The 22,406-nt window shown below is 43.9% G+C and overlaps 2 protein-coding genes across 2 annotated transcripts; both read right to left on the bottom strand.

Annotated features, from left to right (window-relative positions):
- Positions 1-7,573: 7,573 nt before the first annotated feature.
- slc30a1a (solute carrier family 30 member 1a) lies at positions 7,574-14,152 on the bottom strand. Its single transcript, XM_080550307.1, has 2 exons — positions 13,285-14,152; positions 7,574-10,467 (listed from the first exon to the last, which is right to left on the bottom strand). Exons 1-2 carry the CDS (start codon positions 13,877-13,879, stop codon positions 9,491-9,493), a joined length of 1,572 nt encoding a protein of 523 aa, XP_080406433.1. The 5' UTR covers positions 13,880-14,152; the 3' UTR covers positions 7,574-9,490.
- A 2,925-nt stretch (positions 14,153-17,077) lies between these two features.
- On the bottom strand, positions 17,078-21,990 carry nek2 (NIMA-related kinase 2; the record flags this gene model as incomplete). The annotated part of the gene is made up of 9 exons (XM_080525374.1): positions 17,078-17,244; positions 17,703-17,776; positions 18,011-18,065; positions 18,234-18,462; positions 19,710-19,836; positions 19,948-20,030; positions 20,146-20,386; positions 21,155-21,372; positions 21,895-21,990. 9 exons carry the CDS (start codon positions 21,988-21,990, stop codon positions 17,078-17,080), a joined length of 1,290 nt encoding a protein of 429 aa, XP_080381500.1.
- Between the last annotated feature and the right edge of the window lie 416 nt (positions 21,991-22,406).

The following is a 22,406-nucleotide window of genomic DNA, read 5'->3' as shown; positions in this document are numbered from 1 at the left end:
TTTCATAAAATGAACTTTAGTAGACACAGTAGACAACTTTAATAGACAAGTAACTTAGACATTACATTTATGGTGTAATAGTAGTGAATTCATATGAGATGTTTTTACAATGTGTTCTATACACAAACCTCACGTTTTTGTCATGACTGGGTTAGAACCAATATTCCTTTTGCCTAAAACCCTAAACCAAATACACAAATACATCATTATCCACAGCTGATTCATAATCATGTAGACATACAAGATTGCAAAACATGGCCTGAGTGACTAAGGGGAAGGAAGTTAGAGCGAGATCACATGAGCGAAGTGAAAAACCCTGGATTTGCTGACATCCCTATTTTCATTGGCCTTTGCCCAAGGTCCTGTTTCGACAGCGAAGGAGCCTCAGTGGATTATGCACACATTTACTGTAAATCACAGTTCTTTACTGTCCACGCGTCCTGATAAGACATCGTACCTGGGAAGCAACTGCTAAACCAAAGTGCCGCATGAAATGTCATCATTCCATAAAACAATATGAAGCCTTTATGGATGACTTGTCCCTATTGGTTTATTGTTATACAGACACTGATGTAATTGTAAGTGTTTTTTTTACTTAAAATGAGGGCTCTCAAGTTATTATCAAGTTATCAAGTATACTATTGTGTACTACATATCAATAATGCAGTCTGTCACTTGTATTGTTAGATGACTCTTCGTGCAAACAATGTTGCTGTGACCTGGTCTCAGCTCAGTAAGTGGAGTGAACAGCGTGCCAACTTGCCTCAGGCAAGGAGAATCAGTTTATCACTGCGTCCCCGAGGCCCAGATCACAGCCTGTTACACCACCGAAATGAGAGAGCAGATGGTTGGTAATGCGCTGAAATAAAGTCATAAATGGATCTGCAGTACTCCATTTCTCAGCATACACCCTATATTCTGTCCAGCACAGGATGCAGTGCTATCTCTCCCATCAGGAAGTTGAGGTTATCATGGGTTTGATACGGTAGATATGGCCATGTCCTAGATATTATTTTGTGACATCCGAAAAGTCCAGAGACTAGTGACGAGAAGATTTGCAGAAATTGCAGTGAGAGTGTGAATATCCTCACTGCTGTATGTTCTATGATATCCAATATTCTACGGCTAAACGCCTCAGATGCTCAGGACTGGAAGTGAATACTGAGGCATGAGTCACGTCATTACTTTAACATGTTCCCTATTCACCTAACACACAGAGAGAGAGAGAGAGAGAGAGAGAGAGAGAGAGAGAGAGAGAGAGAGAGAGATACTGAGTCATGGTGGTCCATTTGGTCAACCTGTTTTTCTGTCTCTTTGATCCCAGCATCCTCTGACAAATGGCGGCCCACAGAGCCTATTACCCAGAGGGGGAGGAGCCACGCTCGTTACAACGCTCATGATGACTCACCGGTATGAGGGGAACTGAAAGGGGGATCCCAAGAGTCAGTCCAGTGACCATGAGTTTGACTGGGGCGTTGGCAAAGGGCATCTAGATTAAACCTTTAAGTACGTTCTGTCCTCTCTTGAGGGCGAACCGCTGGTGTTGTGCATCTTGTTGCCTTGTTTTTGTCTAAATTGACTCCACGAGGCTGCTCTCTTGTCCTCGCCTCAGGGATTTGATACGGTGTTCCGTGCTTCGGTACATTCGGAGGTCACGGCCTTCCCTCAGATTGTAGCGGCGATAGCAGACGCTCTTAAAACCAGAGTTAATGGAAGGCTGAGTGTTTGTGATAACAGCCAATAACACAAGCCTCTGATCTATGGCGGTACTCTATCTCAGCCCCTCCTCAGCTCGTGGGGTTCTTTAATCAAACACGGCGGGTTGGCAGCGGTGTGTGACCTCTTCAATATCCTGGGGAAAACAACGGGTCTATATCTGTCAAGTTCACACACTGTCAGTTAAGAGAGGCAAGACAGCTGCTTTTGTTTTGCCTCCGACACCATCCCCGGGCCACACCAAAGGCCTCTGGCTGGTTGGCTTGCAGTATATTATGAACTGTACTGACAGAGGCCTTAGTGACTGGTGACTGTGCAGGGGACATTCCTAATGTGGAGTCATCCTTTGGCTGCACAGCTGTTCAACCGTATCTGTCACCAAGGGATAGTCACTGTAGTGACCAAAGATCCCAAACCAGACGATCAATCACTGTTACAAAACCAAAAAGGCCTGACAAACAACCATAGAATGATAGACATTAACTTTCACATAAGACATTCATACATAACATGTTTTCACACTGGGAAAAAAAGAACGAAATGTAATATCAGATAGACATCTGTGTTTGAGCGTTTATTTATTTAACCATTATGTATCCAGGTTAGTCTCATTGAGGTTAAATCTACCTACATTAAAAACAAAAGACGTCGTAGACGCACATACATTTTCTATTGCACACAGAGACGTAGATTCGTCATCGATCAAATCAATGACATGAGGAGAATCCTTCCTGCTGTTTCACCATGTACTGTCTGTCTCACCTCTTACTAGCCCATAACTGTATACCTCTAAACTATACTGATGTTTACAATACTACCTCTTCACATACTGTATATTACATAGTTACCTATCACTACCTCTTGTTCTATTTATATCATGCCCTTATATCACTATTTGTAGTTCTGTTTAGATGCTAAACTGCATTTCATTGTATAGTACTTGTACTCTGCGATGACAAATAAAATGGAATCTAATCTTATCTAATCTAATCTACTATTCCAGAACTGCAACATGTAAGATGTGCTGTGTCAGTGACCCTGGGTACAATTATAAACCCAGCATTGAACCAATGTGGGTTAATAGGGGCAGAGTTCTACAGGGCTCTGGGCTAACTAACCTGGCCTCTCTACTGACTAAGGTGAGGCTAGAGGAGGTAGAAATCGGAGGACGGGCTCATTGTAATTAAAGGAATTGAATGTGTTTTCTACTACTCTTTATAACATTATCATGCATGATAATGAGCCTATTTCTACCTCCACTAGACTCCCTTGACTGACTGACTCATGTGATCCACCTTTAGAGGTTTGTGATTCACTCTGTCAAACCTTTGGGGGAATTTGTGTTCTTGTTCCTATTCTGAAAATGAATGACTACTCTTGTCGAACCTTTTGCAACATGCTACAACTACAAACTGGCTATGGCTTAGCTGAAGAGGGAGTTAAGCTACCAGAATGATTGACTTCACACGAAAGCGCATTTAACCAAGTCCGCTTTGGTCTCTCAGCTTTTGAGCTGATTGTGTGTTATAGAAGCTTATTGGGTAATATTTAAAGATTTAGCAGTGGAAATATTAGGAGAGCATTACAGAGATTAGTCACGCTGGAGCCTATGGTTTATAGGTATGAACTCAACCTACATACTTAACATACCATATCAGTACAACACTTTAAGCAATCAATGTACATTATGTAAGAATGAAGAAATTAAGAAGTGTGTGGTGTGTGTGTGTGTGTGTGTGAGAGAGAGAGAGAGAGAGAGAGAGAGAGAGAGAGAGAGAGAGAGAGAGAGAGAGAATATAGGAATTGAAAGGACATATCGTGCACGTTTTAGTGACAAGTTGGCAATGACATTATTAACCGAAATGTCAAATATGATATTTGTTTTGCTGCGAGAGCCCTGGTAAATCCTGAGAAAGTGAGAGAAAGGTTAATTGGATAGAACAGCACGGTCCATCTCGCGGCAGTATGTTGTTGTTGTTTACTCTGGATCTTCTCAGTGTCCTCTTATCAACGTCTGCCTCAGGCACTCTGTCCTGCTCTATCCATGTGACCAGTGTGTGTGTGTGTGTGTGTGTGTGTGCGGGGGGGGGGGGGGGGGGGGGGTGTAATAGGGAAATGTTTGTGGGAATTTACCTTGTGTTCCTCATAAGGAACACAACCTTGTGCTCCCTAGGATTCTCAGTTGTGGAAGTTGGGAGATAATATTATGACGAGACAAATTCCTGAAGAGAACTCCTTTGTCAACAGTTTCTTATCACTAAAACAGCGATGCAGCAATTGCATAAGGGGAGATTGTGTATTGGCCACACCTCATAATTCAAAAATTCCTCTGCTTCATGTATTGACAACTCTTCTCATCGAGTGCCAAGTGCCAGATTTTACCCTGGGTATCTTTGGTTTCCCACAGTGCCCCTGTTTTCATTCTTCACAGGGAATATTGTGGTGGAGAATAGGGCATGGCATCAGAGGAGGCTGGTGGAGGTAGAAATCGGAGAACGGGCTGATTGTAGTGGAATAAGGAATGGTATCAAACACATTCTGCCTCCAACGACCTCCCCTGCAGGGCATCTACTGTACGTCTGCTCTCTTCACCTAGCGGCTAGGTCCTAGCGGCTAGCTCCTAGCCTGCTGCTCTGTTGAGCTTGGACTTAACTGCTCCGTCAGAGCCCACAGTGAGGTCATGGGGGTTGGAATGTGCTCAGTAATAATGCCAGCCCAGCAGTGCACAATCTCATCAATGTATACCCTCACATTTGCTGTGTAGTATGGATAAATATGGGAAAATTATGTTTTCTAGCATTAAACCCAAATGCATTATTTTTGCATAATTATATTATTTACAAGTACCTCTGTTGATGATTTATGTAGTTGATGATTTACTATGGTTATTCGATGAATGGATAGATTAAAAGGTAACAACAAAACAAGGGAAACAAAAACAATATAGTTCAATACACACAGATTAGGAGTTGGCGTTCATGTGATTTACAACAGTCCTTCAATCTGTACCCTTGTTTGTTGACATGCAAGTTTAATACAACATTCCTGCCTGTTAGATACCTTATCCTTGGCCATATTGAGGAATGATGCCCAATCTCACTCTGGGATGTCAACATTCATCCTGGTGAACTTTCATGTCTCACATTTCTAGTTTTGCATGTCGTGTTCCATATAAGCCCACCTTTAGTCATCATATTGTTGCGTTCAAAAAAATCTTGATAGAACAAGAAGCCTCCTCAACTGAACAAAAGTCAGTGGAGGAGGATCCAGTTTTACAATGTTGACAGTTGTTTTTATATTTGACAATGTTTGTATGTTTTTTCACATGGTGCCAATTATGTAAGCAACCTCAAGGTGTGTGTTTCATCTGTACTGTATGCAGAAGACTTTTCTCTTTCAGGCTACTTGACAGTCGGTTTATCAGTCAGGCATTAATTATTGCAAGTTGACCCCTCTCAACTCTTTGATCAAAGTCTGAGAGATTGGTGAGTGAGGCATGAGGCATACATGCACATGCAGCCACTGAAACATTAACTCCTTCCTTCCAACTTTCCCTGACTTTCCCCAGCCTCAAACGATGTTCCTTCTGTAAAGCAAGATGAAACCTGGCAAAGCATAATATGTAGTTTAAAGTATCAAGTGAGACACACATATTGTATTGTCTAAAATAGGAGATATATGAGGTAATCATAGTTGTCCAACCTCAGAGACTTCCAGGAGCACTGTGGCTAACATTCCTAACCCCTTAATCTCCCAGGGATGAACAGCTCTTTTCTGGGTGCAAAAAATTGTCATGTGGTCCGACTTTGAGGAAGGGGTTGAGGGAGATGTGTGTGTTGGGGCAGGGGGAGGAGGTAATTATGGAAGTATCCAGTTTAATGTGCCGGTTCTTTTCTCTCTCTTTAATCCTTTAGTATTGACCCCCCCCACCCAACTCAATGTCCACTCAATCTCTCTCCCTGCTTGCATTATCCTTAGTAGCGAGTATTCTCACTGGCTGTATAATGTATCACATTATAAGACATTGCCAATGGTTCTTTCCCCATTCTGTCCTGTGACGTCATCACCTAGATTCTAGATGCAATATTAGATTAGATTAGATTAGATTCAACTTTATTGTCATCACAGAGTACAATACAAAGTACAATACAACAAAATGCAGTTTAGCATCCAACCAAACGTGCAAATAGTGATATAAGGGCATGATATAAATAGAACAAGAATGGCAGTGATAGTTAACTATGTAATATACAGTATGTGCAGAGGTAGTATTGTAAATATCAGTATTCAACAGCATCAAATATTCTATGTAGGCCAAGACCTCACTCCAAATAGCTATGGGGAATTATCTGCTCCAATCTCCCCAAACTCATTCACTCACTCACCCCATCTCTTACAGAGCAATGTCACACACCCTTGATCTATGGAACAAATCCAAAAATGATTAAACTTTTGATTTGATCATATTAAGATGGTTTAACTAGAACAGTGCTCGGGTCTCAATAACCACAACATGTTTCAGTTCCCTTTCTGTCCTCCAGTTAGCACACCTGAAACCGTCCAGTCAGCAGTCTAGCTAGCTAGCTAACCATTTTTCACCAGCTGTTCCCTTTTGAAAGCTGAAGTGCACTCTCACAAACTGCCAGAGTGTGCCTGGCAACATCAAAACAATACTAGGCCTCATCTGACTCTGTAGGGGGTTTGCTAGGCTAGGCTGACCACTGGTCAGTGGTCAGTAGTAGAGGGGGTCATCCCTTCAGTACATGGCTAGTCGGGCGGGGGGATGGGTCATTGTGTGGATGGAAGACCAGACCATCTGTCTCACTGGCTTTGTTCATGAAATGACAGCCAGGTTGGGTGTCTAGGGGGGTGAGGGGTGGCCGGTGGTGACAAGAGGCACATAGGGGGGGCTGTGTTGAATGAATCTCTAAAAGGGCAGGTGGACTGAAGTTCACAGGGGTTAGAGGTCAAGCCGGAGCTAAATGGATTCGTCGTACCCAGCACAACATTTGTAACCCCTACACAGTCGACGTAAACAACAAAAGACAGACTAAGCGGTTTACAAAGTGAGATCAGGGAACCATCCATCGAAAGGTGTCCGAGCACATCAAACCAGCAAGTCAGCATCACCTATACTACGTAAACCCCCCCCACACACACACACCTTAACACTGATTTCTAGAATGTGCATACAATACCCCCATTCTAAAAAGGTGTGAAAGATGATGAAACCGTGACAATAGAAAGCCCCTCTCTTGGTCCTTTTAGGTCAGTTTTGTCCGTAACGGCGGCGGGGCAGCGGGGGCAGACAAAGGGGTTCATGTGGGGGCGTCGGGACAGGAATGCTGGGTAGGCTGGAGGCTTGTGGCGGTAGCTTTATGGAATGCGCCCCTGGGCCTCTTACATAAGTCACTGTAGTTTGGGGCTGCTGTCCACTGAGTTAGAGCGAGTCCACACACACACACACACAGACAGCCCTTTCGCCCCCGCTACCTTGCAGTCAACTACGTTTGCAGTCAAGTTTAATACCACTACAGATTCAAAAACGGTTCACTTTTCTGTACTAACATGTAATCTGACTGCAGTGATCTACACATGCTGTAGAAGGGCAGAGTAAACCCCGCTATCCATCAGATAAACATTACTGATTAGAAGTTGAATAAGTGGGACATGAACTCAAATAACCGGTTTCATCAAGCAGCATAACTGTTCCTCTGAACTATTCATTGACTATGTAACCTTGAGTTGACAACATTATGGAGGGCTGATAAATGTTCAAAGAGTTGAAACGTAATCAGTGTAGTATTGTCAGCAAGTGATGCGTGTGTAAAAAGAGACAGATTCCATGAAGCATCAGTTATACAACTGTACCAAACAGCCATGTTTAATTTCACAATGACACATCTGACAGGTTCTGTATATATATCAAAAACACATCGGCTGACATGTCATATATCTAAAATCCCCCCCCAAAACGACAATTTTGCACATAGAGAGCTCAAGTCTCAAGACAGAGTACAAGTAACCAGACATTACAAACGAGGTGTACAGTGTGTCAAAATACATTTCCCAATACGTTTTTTTTCTTCTACATTGCATACACATTTATTTTTGAGTGGAAATCAGAAATGCATCCTTGAATCACATTTTAAATGATATATAATAACAATAATAATAATAATAATAATAATAATGATGCTGGAATGATCAGATTTTCTACCATTTAAAAGGCCACTAATTCAACTGTTTTTCACACAAAACCTGACACTAGGAAAGAAAAGTTTTAGTCACGTTTCGTTCCCTAAATGTTACAGTATTCTAACGGTTGAAGAACACCGGGATGTTCTGGATCGCAGCACCTTGAGCTCGGATCTGGGCTCTGTGATTCAAACAACACACTTCAGTTTGGTCATGCAAAGATTGCAAGTAGAATGTCTCTGGAAATGAAAAACTTTCAGCATGGATTTTGACATGGTCCCTTCCCCAAACACATTCATGGGGAAGAGTATATTAATTCATAGGAATGCCCTCCAGCATAGATTTTAAAACAGAGTATAATAGTGTTTCAACTTTTTTTGTACAGTGCTAATTTTTAGCATTTGACCCTCAGGGCTCGCAAGGCATTATTTTGTTTTTCTTTCATTATTATTTTTCCTTCCCCATATTTGCCTAATAAAGTGTCACCAACACGTGCACCTTTGAACTGTCCTCAGTGCTTTCACAGCAGCTTCCATTAAAGGCGAGGTGGAGGTGGGAGGTGTCGACACAGATTCTACTTTCAACCATCAACTGCCATTAAAACCAGAGTCAAGGCCAGAAAACAAATGGAGAGAAAAAGAAAAAAAATCACATATAAAACATCACATTTTCAAAAATGTTCTACAGCATAGATGGTTTTCCAAATATTCAAGAGGCAGAAAAAATTAGCTAGATTAAACTCTATCATCCAAACTAAATATTATAAAAGCATCTACAGAGAGGAAAAAAGATAATTACTAATAACTTAAATACATAAATTATTATTTTTTGCCATACAATAACTTTCCATTGGGGGCCACAAAGCTAAGAAAATAGAATTGTTCGAAGCCTGTTCAAAAAACAAAAAAGTTGTATACTCTTAACTGAAAGATCCATAAACTGACGTCCTGCAGACAGACAGGTGAGAACCTGCAGACAGACAGGTGACATCCTGCAGACAGACAGGTGTGCTGTGGCTTGCCTGTGTTGCTGTTCTCCGTCCTTGTGGAGGAGAGAGAGAGATAGTCTCTCCTATCCCTTCCGTCCTGCATTGAAAAGCTTTGGCACAGAAACACCATGGGACAGGACATCACAACACGGTGCTAATGGAGGACACACATGCAGCAGGCCTCCCTCCAGCCTGGGGGAGGGGTGGGCCAACACGCATCGTCACTGTGCTGCCAGGGCGACAGTGAGAGAGAGGAAGGGGGGTCCAGAGGGGTCAGAGGTCAGGGGTCACGAGGTGTAGGTAGTCAGGAGTCGGGGTGGGGGGGTGTGAGGTGAGGCTGCTGTGGAGCCATGGAGGGGGGTCAGTGGAGGTCGGTGGGGGTTAGGGGGTTTAGAAGAGAGAGGGCATCTTCGTCAGAGCAACTACGGTGCCATTTTTCCAAACTGATGTCTCAAGAAACAACAAAGAGCTTCTCCGCAAAAAAATGACAAACCTGCCGACTTTCGGCCCGACTTTGAAACTTCCAACTTCCTCCACCTTTAGTGATTCTGTCCCTCCTCATGTGTGTGTGTCTCTCCTTTTTGCGTTCTACAGCGATGACTCCACCTCTCTGGTGATGATGACCTCAGGCTCTGGCCGCGGGACCACCTGTACGGTGGCGGTCTCCGCGCCCTCGGGGGTCTCGTTGATCACCGCCAGGGCCGAAGCGGCCACCACCGCCCCTCCCTCGATGCCCGCGAGCGTCTTGTCGGACCCTTCCAGCAGGGCGGCCTGGCCCTGGCCCGGCTTGTCTCCGGCCCCGCAGCACAGCTTGGGCGCACACTGCGTCCGGCAGGACAGCTCGCACAGCGACGCGCGCGACTCTGAGTTCACCGTCACGAACTCCGGCTGGATGGTGGTGGCGTGGATCCCTTCGTCGTGGAAGAAGTCCTTGATGCGCTTGGCCACGTCCATGTAGGACGTGGGGTCGTGGCACTTGATGTGCGCCGTGGCGATGATGCGGCTGCCCGCCAGCTGCCAGATGTGCAGCTCGTGGATGGCCAGCACGCCCTCCAGCGACAGCAGGCGCTCGTTCAGCCGGTGCATGTCAATCTGCTTGGGCACCGTCTGGAGGAGGATCAGGGCCGACTCCTTCAGCAGAGGGTAGGTGGTGTAGAGGAGGATGAGCACCATCATGATGCAGAGGGTGGGGTCGAGGTAGAGGACCCAGCAGGGGCCCATGGGTGGCAGCCCTCCCGCCGAGCCCCCCCCCGTGCCGTTCTCCCCCCCTCTGCCGCTCATCAGGTCCACCAGGGTATTGTTGACGTGCTGGTGGTCCGTGTTGTGGCTGTTGGTGCAGGGGTTGAAGCAGGTCTCCCCGGGGGGGCAGGGCCGCCACACGAATTTGAAGATGAGGGAATTGACCACCACGATGACGGAGCCCAGGGCGTCGCCCAGCACATGGAGGAACACGCCGCGCATATTGAGCTGCGAGGCCGAGTCTTGGCCGTGCTGCTCCAGCTCATCATAGGGGGGGACGCTGCCGTTCATCTGCACCTCCATGCCGTCGTTACTACAGCTGATCTCTGAGGGGGGGGGGAAGAGAGAGAGAGAGAGGAAGAGAGAGAGACAGAGAGAGGAAGAGAGAGAGACAGAGAGACCGGAGTGTCATGTTCTACATCATCAATAAAAACAGATACATAACCTCAAGCAGGGGGGTATTCTAAAGGAAAACCCAGGCTTATTCTGATAGATCTTGCGAGAGTTATCAAAAATAAGCTTAGATTTTCCTTTAGGGGGGTTGATGGAATACCCCCCAGTATTTTTTTACATTCTATTGTTGATCGATGTTGAAGAGCTGCTCTGCCCCAAGCACTTCCTTACATTCTATACTTGTATCCAATCTAATGATAAATAAACTTGAAAGTTTGGAAACCAATAGGCATACAGCTCAACAAACACGGCTCCTGAACACCTTGAGGAAGGTCAGTTAGGGTTAAAGGTCAGGCTGGTGGTCCGATCATTTTGTTTTGCTTCTAAGGATCAGATCAGCTATGAACGTGGAAGACAGCAGTTAAGTTCTAACAGAAAGCATTGCTTTTTTTTCCTTTTCTTTTTCTTCACTTAATTGTTTAATCCCTACCACCCCCTCGCCTGATTGGAGGACATGAAAACAAAACATGCAGTAGGCCTATATATCTGCCCCGGGTTAGGTTGCATCTCGTCCAATGTGGCCCGTGGCCAAAAACAAGTGTGACCCCCCCCCCCGGCCTCCATGTTGGTAGAGCAGGGCACCTGAGCCAGTGCTAGCCTAGTCCAGTGACACTGTGACATAAAGGGGGGATGGGGAGGGGGGGTAATTCATCAGAGGCTAATAGTGTGGTAGGCCTGGGGGGGCTGTCACCTCCCTGCCTATGATGATGTATGGTTGTGTGGCTGCGATCAATGTAATGGAGGAGGAAGGGGGGGAAATGGCCTCCATTAAGAAACTGGCACAGACTCCTTTGACAGGGCAGGAGAAAGAATGGTCCCCTCTGGGTCCACCCAAATTGCTGGCCCAAAAGGAGGTCCGATCTCCCATCCCAGAGCATAGTATGTACGCAATGAGACTTTTCAGGACACGGATGTGTGCCATGTTCCCAACAATTACAGTAAAGCCGTTGTTGTACAGAAGGACTTTGTAACTACACTGTACATCCTACATGACTAAGAAGAAAAGTATTGCTTGCACCCACGAGCAAGAGGACTTTCAGTACGGTAAGTTGTTTTGTAACATAACGTGGTGAGGTTTGCAGTGTGTTTCCCTCCAGTTATGGGTATAGCTCCGTCAGTAGAAATACTGCTGATATGTAGTCTGAACTCATACAAATGTGATTCCCCCATGTTCATTTTAGCACCGTTTGAGTGGCTGAGTTAAGAACACGGGACTCCCGCCAGGCTGCATAATTTCTCTCGAGGAACACTGTACATTCAGCCTACAGGTTGTACACAGTAATTACAAGTCAGGCATGTTAAACATCTCGGGCCTGAGCCAAGGCCAGATTTTCAAGATAAGCTGACCATGAGTTGATATTTGTATTGTCTAGTATTAGTGTGAATGCAAAGCCCACATATGCATACACCACATATGGATGCAAAGACCAGCTATTGTGTAGGCAGCATATGCCTTTTACAGACAGGCCCAGAGACCACAACAATATCTCTGGGCTAAATGGCACAAATAAATGATACGGCCTACTACAATAAGCACATATGCATTAATGACAGTATGTGACTTTGTTTGATTAAGGTATAACAGATCTAAAATGTCTCAAAAAGGGGTACTGCACAGGTATTGTACTCTTTAAACCTGTGTCTGTCGCTGACTTCAAGGCAGAAATATTACTTAACCTCATTCAAAAGATTGAATGCTCTCTCACGACTGTTGTACATGAGTCACTGGCCTATATTGGTATACAGGGAGGTGGGTGGGCTGCACTGACAGCTTGGGGTAATAGCCTAACCCTAGAATAGGCCTGGATGATACTACCACTGCCACAACACACACACACACACACACACACACACACACACACACACACACACACACACACACACACACACACACACACACACACACACACACACACACACACACACACACACACACACACACACACACACACACACACACACACACACACACACACACACACACACACACACACACACACACACACACACACACACACACACACACACACACACACACACACACACACACACACACACACACACACACACACACACACACACACACACACACACACACACACACACACACACACACACACACAGGCCCTACACCTCTCTGAGGCTGTATTGATCCACAGGATACAATAGAAGGAAACCCAAGACATCAAGAGGCGTTTGATGGCTGTGTTGATTGTCTGTCATCTGGCCTAACCAAACATACGGCTGTCACAGAAGTCAAGCCTACGTTTTCACTAACTATGTGAGTTAGTTAGACCTGGATTGTGCGGATGTTCCAACAGGTAATCGATGAACCCACACACATGCTAGTGATGTTGTTGTGGCCACAAACCACAGCTACCTTGACAACTGCGTTGCTTTGGTTACCATGTCCATGTCTCTTACCATTGTCTATGTCTCTTACCATCATGTCTATGTCTCTTACCATGTCTATGTCTCTTACCATGTCTATGTCTCTTACCATGTCTATGTCTCTTACCATCATGTCTATGTCTCATGTCTATGTCTCTTACCATCATGTCTATGTCTCATCATGTCTATGTCTCTTACCATGTCTATGTCTCATGTCTATGTCTCTTACCATGTCTATGTCTCATGTCTATGTCTCTTACCATGTCTATGTCTCTTACCATCATGTCTATGTCTCTTACCATGTCTATGTCTCTCGTTGTTCACTCCATTCGGGCTGTTGTGGTTGCCCACCAGGTTGTTAGTCTCCTCTCCTGATGATCCATTCCCAGAGGGTCTCTCGGACTTGGATATTTTACCCCTTTTGTTCTTCTTACTCCCGTGCGAGTGACCTCCTCCTCCGTGAGAGTGTCCGTGTCCACCCCCGGCGTGTCCGTGAAACAAGCACAGCCCCAGCAGGTTCACCACGAGCCCGGCGGCCCCGACTCCGATGACTACGTGGGGCTGCTCGATCTCGTGCGGCTCGGTGAAGCGCTCCACCGCCTCCAGGATGATGGTGAAGCAGAGAGCCGTCAGGAACACGGCGTTGACCAGAGCCCCCATCACCTCCGCCCGGATCCAGCCGAACGTGTTCTTGTTCGTCGCCTGGGTTTTCTCGGCGAACCGCACGGCGACCAGAGCCACCACCAGGGCGATGACATCCGACAGCATGTGGAAAGAGTCCGACAGCATCGCCAGAGACGATGTGATCCGACTGACGACCACCTCCACGACGAAGAAACCGAACGTCAGCGAGAGCATGCATAGCAGCCGGACTCGGTTAGGCTCACAGGCCATGTTCTCCTGCTTCAACTGGTCGCTTCTTCAGCGGACTGTCTCGGCTAGCTCGTCGGCTAGCTGAGGAGATGCTACGGTAGCTAATAACACAATGAGAGCCGATGAAGTATGCTAAGCTAACTGTGATTGACGACAACGACGTATTGTTAATGTTCTATTCTTACAACCATCATCCTATAATACGATATCACAACGATGTTTTAAACAATCCCCCAGATACAGCGAAGTCCAATGTTGTTTCAACTCAATAGAAGGTCCACTATGGACATTTGAAGAGACGCTTATTCCAGTAAAACGATTTCGGTTTGCAGACGGTTGAAACTTTGCACCCGAGCCGGTAAAGTTTCCACACGGAACAAGGCAATCTGGGCCACGCCCCGCTCGTCTGCTATTGGTTGCTAGGGGACCAACTGCACGCCCCGCTCATCTGTTATTGGTTGCTAGGGGACCAACCGCACGCCCCGCTCGTCTGCTATTGGCTGCTAGGGGACCAACCGCACGCCCCGCTTGTCTGCTATTGGTTGCTAGGGGATCAACCGTAATATTCATCAGAGCAACGCATCCGGGTATTTTGCACTCCCGTCATGCCCCGCCCCTTTCTGGGGGGTAGAAGTGTTCGAAGTTTAATAGGATAAAATAAGAAAACAGTAGTGATTTTTTAGCTATTAGGAGCCCAAATCCGATGGCCAGTCAGGCAAACAATTATATACTGTCAATGATCGACGTCGTTATATAGAAAATAAATAGCGAAATAGGGGTTGATGATGTGTGTCCTTTCAGTCTACCTCCATTCATGTGGATGAACGTTTTCTCCAAATAGGAGGAGTCTGTTTAGAGTCATCAATCATCACTAATAGCATGTTCAATAACTCCTCATATGATGGTGTGTTTCGTTTTCACATAACACTGCTCCTTCACAAAGAGGGTGTTTGTCCCATAGACAACGTGTTCTGTGTTTATGGTTTGCCCAGTTATTTGTACTAAGTATGTTATCTTAGTAAAACCCACAACCAGTCACTGTGTTGGAATGTAAAGTAATGGCCAAAGTAGACGTTTGTTTCCAACTATGCATTATCTATACATTATTTAAACATCCATGCATACTGAGTTTGCTCTGCTCCCTTAGGAGCATGCAGGCCCCATCAACTGCCCCTACCTCACCCCATCCAGCTCCCATCAACTGCCCCTACCTCACCCCATCCTCACCACCAGTTTCCTTGAGTGACTGACTCCCACCACCATGTGTCCAACTTCTTTGTTTAGATTCTTGGTGGTGAGGTGGTGAGGCCGTCATTAATGAAGAGCATTTTAGGTGTATCCCTGTGTCCTGGCTAAATATGACAATGTCTTAATACTTGTAGATCAGAACATCCATATGATGAATTTATGAATCTACTAGTGTAATTTAATCTTGTAAAGAATTTGCGTGTTTCAGTCCATCTTGGTATTGTTGTTAACATGCTATGCTCTACTCCTACCAACACACTGTCTATTTGCATTTCCTCGCATCCTTAACCCAAGTCATTTTGCAAGTGTTTTCCTATCTTCTTGTGCTGAGTCTGTTTCAATTCAACAAACAGAAACATTTGTAAATTGCTTCAATGGTATGTATTTAATGTATGTGGCTACTCTTGATACTGTGGCCCCCATTAAAACAAAGAAAAAGTCAACAGCCAAAGCTTTAGCATGCATGGTTGAATGACCACATCCGTGCTATAAAAAGAAAATGCAGAAAAGCTGAACAAAAATGGGAGAATTGTAAACTACAAGTTTTCTTCATTCATATGAAGGACTTGATGAAATTCAGTACTTCTGTTAATAATGCAAGAGCAAGATATTTTTCTAATCTGATCTCTGGCATAATCCAAGAATACTGTTTAGATTGTTTATTGATCGGGTGGAAAATGCTCAGTTGATCTGTAATAATGAGCACTCTCCTGAAGAATGTGAAAAGTTGAACCCTAACCATTTTTTATTAAGAAAAGGTAAAACATTAGAAATCAGATTACTCATCTGTGCATGACCTCACAGTTACTTACCATTTAAATGCTAGTTAATTTGACCTAATATCAGATGAAACTCTTAAGGAGATCCCACATTACTCAGTGCCATTTTAATTTAAACATGAACTTGTCCAGACTCTAATTTAAAAAATCAATCTGGATCCCTCCATTAATATAAGTGTTGTTTATAAACAATTAGTATTATTGTGTAAAGTTATAGCTTGAAATATTATTTTAGGAGTCTGTTTTAATTAGTTTTAGGACTTTCCTAATTCTCAATTATATGTATTATTTGAATCTTGCTTTCTTTCTGTTTGGAATTTTACTTATGCTGTATTTCTATGATCCATTCTCTTGTTTAGTAGCACTTCTTAACCTTGTTAAGAAAAGCACTCTACAAATAAAGGTGTTATTAATATTATTACTATTTAATTTGTAAGTTAATCATACAGTATACATCAGGGAGTAATGGTTCTGTCCTTAGTGATTTCTCTGAAGGGGTAAAGATGAATTGCTGACCTCTTGTGGCAGACACTGATAACTCCATCTCTTCCATCTCAGGTTAGATCACAGTAGGTGTGATCACTGTCATCTATTGTTTCCCTTTCCATTGTTTGAAGTGAAACCAGTCAATCAATCAATCAATCAGTCAGTCAGTAACTCACTAGATTAACTTTTTATTTGAGTGACTTAGACAAATCAAGATAAAACAAGTCTACATTCAGTCAAATGTAATTCAATCAAAGCCTCAAATTACAGATAGCTGCCTTTAATGTTTAGTTAACTGTAACTTCTTTATTACCAGAAGTTCTGACATATTTACATAGTAACTTAAATGTATTAAGGAACATAACGTATGTGCGTCTCCTTTTATATATTTCTATGTAATGAAACGCAGCCTTCCAGATTTACAGATGTATTTATGTTCATACCGGTAATCTCACTTACTTCAGTAGCAAAATTGTAGCAAAACACACACTACAATAACTAAATATTCGGCATCCAGCATTTGGTGTTTTCAACAGCACAAGATAAATTAAAGCTTCACATTTTCCCCTAAGGGCAGCGACTGATAGCGTTCCCTATCTGCTGTTAGTCTGGACTGAAGAGGAGACCTGGAACTTCTGGGACCCGTTCATCCATATTATGACACTGATGAAACCCCTGAACTCAGACTCCACTGAGCTAGCGGAGGCTAGCGGAGGTTGGCCAGGAGCTGTCTGCTTTTCAGCTGGTAGTTCCTCTCCACCTCACCCAGGGCGTGCGCACGTGTGTTGGCGTCTTGCAGCCTCTTCTTGAGAGTCTTGTCAGCAGAGAAATGGACCTTCTTTTTTCCTGGGGAGATATTCTCCTCTCCCTCATCTACAGGGCCAGATAGCAAATGGTTACAAATACAGATATTTCATTGACCTCTGCAGAATATTGTGCAGGGCAATACCCTTGTAAATAGTTTGAATTGTGAAAATGTTTGGGGGTAGCCAAAGCAACTCTTGTAAGGGTGACACAGATACAGGTGTCACAAAGTGACAGCTGTGCATTCACCGCATTGTTGAACTTCAATAGAGAAGCAAAGCTCTCTTTTCACTAATTGTGTTTCCCACCCTGTGTTAGTTTTTCAGATTTTATTGACAAAAATGTTTTATTTACAAATCACAGTTAAACATTTTAAAGTTTAAAACAGTTAAAGTTTAAAAACAATACACTAAAAAAAAAACTCTTCCCCTCTCCCACTCTCCCTCCCACAGCAGATGTGAGTGCATGCAGGGCTTAGTTCTTGTCTACATTCAGGGGGTCCAGAGGCCTTCGTCTGACGCCCATACCTATGTCGTTGGAATAGAGCTGGGCCTTCTGCTGCTTCAACAGGCTGTAGTGCTGCTTCAGCAGACTCTCAGCTCTGGAGAAGAAAGAAAAAAAATCTATATTGTGAGTCAGAACAGATTATATCCAACCAGTAATACAGCCAGATGAGATTATGACTTCAAAGCAGTGAGCATACGTAGCATTTACTTACGAGAGCATACGAGAGGATTTACAACTCTAGCATTTAGCCTAACGTGAGCAGCAGTTTGCCCCCATTTCTAGAGATCAATTGGAACATTATCCAGTTATCTAGCGTATTCAGTTTTACCTCGCAAGCTTCTCATTCGATAGCCTCTCGCGAAGGCAAAGCTCCTGCTCCCTCTCTGTAGGAGGAAAGGGCAAACATGTCATTATCTGATACGGGGTTACACTATAAACGTTCCCCCCACTCCATGGTAGCCAGTGACTTACAGCGTTTCCTATACTAAGTAGATTTCGGCATCCAGTAAAAGTCTTTGACGACTGGCACATAACAAGGGAGAACCACTCACGCTCCAGCCTCTCCTCGCGTTCCTTCAGTGCCTTCTCCCTGTCACGCAGCCCCTGCTCCTTCAGCCTCAGCTCTGCCGTACAGGAAGGGTCCGGGTCAGTGGGCTTCGGACGCTCTGGGTCAGCTGACCTCCTACGCTGCCGCACCTCTTTTTTCCTCCTCTCTTCCGCGACCACGGCCGCCAGCAGGCTGCTCCCCAGTATGGACTCCACTGAGGGCCTCAGGTAGTCCTGGCAACAAAGCCCAGATCAGTCAAAACGATAAATCAAAAGAAGAGTCAAACAGGCAGTTCGAACAGATGGGAGGGATAATAATAATAACTTAACTTGTATAGTGCTTTTCCTGCAAACGTTGCAGCTCAAAGTGATCCAATCATTATATAAATCATAATACAATTTAAAAAATCATTTAAAGGCAATATTAAAAAGATGGGTTTTTAGTCTTGACTTGAACATATTTGTTGAGGTTGCATCCCTGATGTAAACTGGCAGTGCATTCCACAATTTGGGTGCATAAAATGAGAATGCAGCCTCACCGAATCTCTTCTTCTGTACAGAGAAAACCAGCGTCAGAAGATCTGAGAGCTTTTATCCTAGTATCATCTGGTTGGGATAATCTATCTACATGTATGGTGAAGCGTAACTCAATGTTTTTTTAATTACATTTTTTATTTCTTTATTTCTCCTTTGTAATCCTTGTCCTAATTATACAATCAATGTGTTTTCAATTGGCCATGTGTCCTAGCTATTTCTTTTTGTGTGTGTGATTTATTTACTGTAGTCTATGTTCAACAGACTTCTATTTTGACTACTGTAGGTATGTGCAATATGTCTAGCGTATATGTACAGTTTGACCTACTGCAGATTTTGTACTGTCATGAAAACTTCAATAAACAAAGTTGTGAAAAAAAAGAAGACCTGAGAGCTCTATTGGGCTGATATGCTAGCAAAAGGTATTTCAGATATTCTGGTGCTGTGCCAGTGAGAGCTTTATAAACAAGCAGAAGGATCTTGACATCTATTCTGAACTTAACAGGAAGCCAGTGTAGAGTCTCTAAAATAGGAGTTATATGAGCTCTTCTGCTTGTTTTGGTTAAAACTCTCACTGCTGCATTTTGGACTAATTGCAGCTGGCCAATAGCTTTCTTTGGAAGACCAGAAAGGAGACTGTTACAATAACAAAAGCATGCATTAACACTTCTGCATCAGCTTGCCGGGAAAATGTCTAACTTTTGCAATATTCCGTAGATGATAAAAAGCATTTCTAGTGATAGATTTGATGCTTAAGTCAGAATCTATAATCACAGCTAGATTCTTAGCTTCATCAGCTTGGAGGCAGAAAGGAGTTAAAACGCCTTGACCAATTGAATCGTGTAGTCTACTAGGTGTGTGTTTATGATGACAAACAATCTCCTGCTTACAGAAATTATCTGAGGTGAACTTTAACAGGAAGATACAATAATTGATGAAATTCAAACCCTTAAATGGAGCATTCTGGACAGGAGTGTGTTCAGCTCATCCGAGTACCGGTAAGGGATCCTTCTGAACTTCCCCTCTCTGATTTTCTCTGCCAGTTCTTTTTGGTTATAAGCAGTGAAAGGAGGCCTAACAACGCAGAAAATAAATGCATCAGAATTGTCGCTAATGTCGCTGACAGGGGGGAATTCTTTTTCTTCTTCTTTTTTTACGATAAAGGAGACAGATAATGAAACTTACGATAAGGCACAGAGCTCATATAACAAGCACCCCAGAGACCAGATATCCGATTTCTCATTGTAGGACATCCGATCAATTTGTTCCTGTAAACATATGAACATATGATTTCCACACAAACCGATTAGAAAAACTAAATCAAACCATATACAAAATTAATTTCTCAATGGCATTTCCCCCCTCTTTTTCTTTAAGACTCACAGGTGACATGTAGTAAGGGGTCCCGACAAAAGTCTTAGCAAAACTGGTGTCATGATTCAGGATTCTTGCAAGACCAAAGTCACCAAGCTTGACATTCTGCTTGACATCCAAGAAGATATTAGCTGGTTTCAGGTCTCTGTGCAGCACTGTGACACCACCATCACTCCGGCTGTGGCACTCGCTCAGAGCTAGAGTGAGCTGAGCCATGACCCGCATGATGAACTCCTCCTCCAGGTATCGCCTGGCAGGAACATAACAGAAACATGAGTAGGTATTATGTTATAACAGAAACATGAGTAGGTATTATGTTATAACAGAAACATGAGTAGGTATTATATTATAACAGAAACATGAGTAGGTATTATGTTATAACAGAAACATGAGCAGGTATTATGTTATTTGATCAGTCATGCCAAGCATATATGGGGGATGCCCCCAGGGAACAAGAGTAAACACAACACAGGGCGGCCAGTAGCCTACACTTCAAAAGGTCAGCTCTCAAAAACAAGAAAAAAGGCAATAAAATGAGAAAAATATTACTTAAACTAAAAAAACATATCTGCCAAAAGAACAGGAAAGTTTCACTTTCCAAAATGTACTTAAAACAAGTAAAATATATCTTAAAACTAGTGCAGTTAATATTGCATTTAATATTACTTGTTTAGACACTTTTTGCAGTGTAGAGGTCAGAGAGGCCGGCCAGCAATCCATAGGTCATTGGTTCCCTCCCCAGGAGGGAGCTGGATGTGAGCTGGTGACTGGAGGGTTGCTGACATCATATCTAAGCTGCCTACCACTGCCGTTGTGCCCTTCAGCAAGGCACTTAACTCCTAACTGCTCCAGGGGCGCCGGAAATGTCTGACCCTGTGTCCAGAGCACTGATCTCTGTTCTCCTTGGGGTTGTGCACGTGTGTTGTCTCAGTCCAACAGTTGATTCGATTGATTGTATGGCTTAAAATAAAACAGTGTTTTTGTTGTAAGAGCACAAAACAGATACACGTACACACACCTCTCTTTGATGCATCTGTTGATGAGGCTGGAGAGGTCACCGCCTTCACAGTACTCCATGACAATGTACAGCTTAGTATTTGTCCGGTCTATAATGCGATCATGATATCTCACGATGTTGGGGTGCTTGAGCTCCCGCAGGAGGTTCACCTCGGACACCAGCATCTGCTTCTCTGTCTCAGCCATGGTCCCGTAGTCCAGCTCCTTCCACACTAGGATCTTTACACAAAGTGGGGTACGACATTTCCATGAAGGTTATTGTGTGTGTTATGCCATTTTCCCATCCCTATGCCTGATTACCCATGTCATACTTACCTGTCTGAACCTTCTGTCTCTGTCGTTTATTTTCATTTATTTGTTTTGGTGTTTTTGTTATTTGTCTGTGTGAGGGTGTGTATGTGTGGAGAGGGTGGGGGGTTTGTTTAAAAAGAGGGTGTATATTGTTCTCTTGCTCCTGTTCTTAAATGCATAACCATTTGAAAACCAATAAATATACTTCTAAAACAAACAACAACAACAACAACAACAACAACAACAACAACAAAGTACAGCGTTATCGGTTGGTGATGATCACATCTCCGTCTCGGAGTTGTTTGTTGCATCTTGAAACTGTACAAATGATTATGATGTTATCTTATCTTAGATAGCACGTAAAGGAAATGCATTCAGTAATAGGAAACCCCACGCAAGACCGAGGAATTAAATGCAGAACCCGACGACAAAACTCTGATAGCTACTTACTTTACCGTCCGATTTCCTCTGTATCTTCTGACACCTGCCGTAGGAGCCAGACCCGATGGTGAACAGCACCTCATAGTCCTCCACACGAGATGGCATCGCTGCTTGCTGTTGTTATGGATCTACTGGTGGTTGTTGAATGGACACAAGCTCACCAGCTATATCCCCTTGAGAGCAAACACGACGTATTTAGCCAGCTAACGTCTCTCGCAAAGAAAAGAAAAGTAACTTACTTTGGTCGTGTTTTCGTAATGTATTGCTAGGTAGCTATGTTTGCTCCGAAGGAATGGTATGCTGCTTGGTTCAAACTGGTGCCTGAATCTTGGGATCTGATTGGTCTTTCTAATGGAGATACACGACGCTGATAGGCTGTATTAAGAGTACAAACAGTGGGTTACTAAGCATCGGAAACCCGCGAGAGTAGCGCGGGCAGGGTTGCCAGATGGGGCGGGTTACCGCTGAATGGGCTACTTTTAATCACACTGGCCCGGAAAAAAGGCATTTGGGCGGGCATA

The sequence above is a fragment of the Nansenia antarctica genome (genome assembly GCF_963989245.1).
Source record: "Nansenia antarctica genome assembly, chromosome: 1".
NCBI lineage: Eukaryota > Metazoa > Chordata > Actinopteri > Argentiniformes > Microstomatidae > Nansenia > Nansenia antarctica.
Note: the sequence above shows the minus strand (reverse complement) of the source record. Positions and strands in the feature narration are given on the sequence as shown.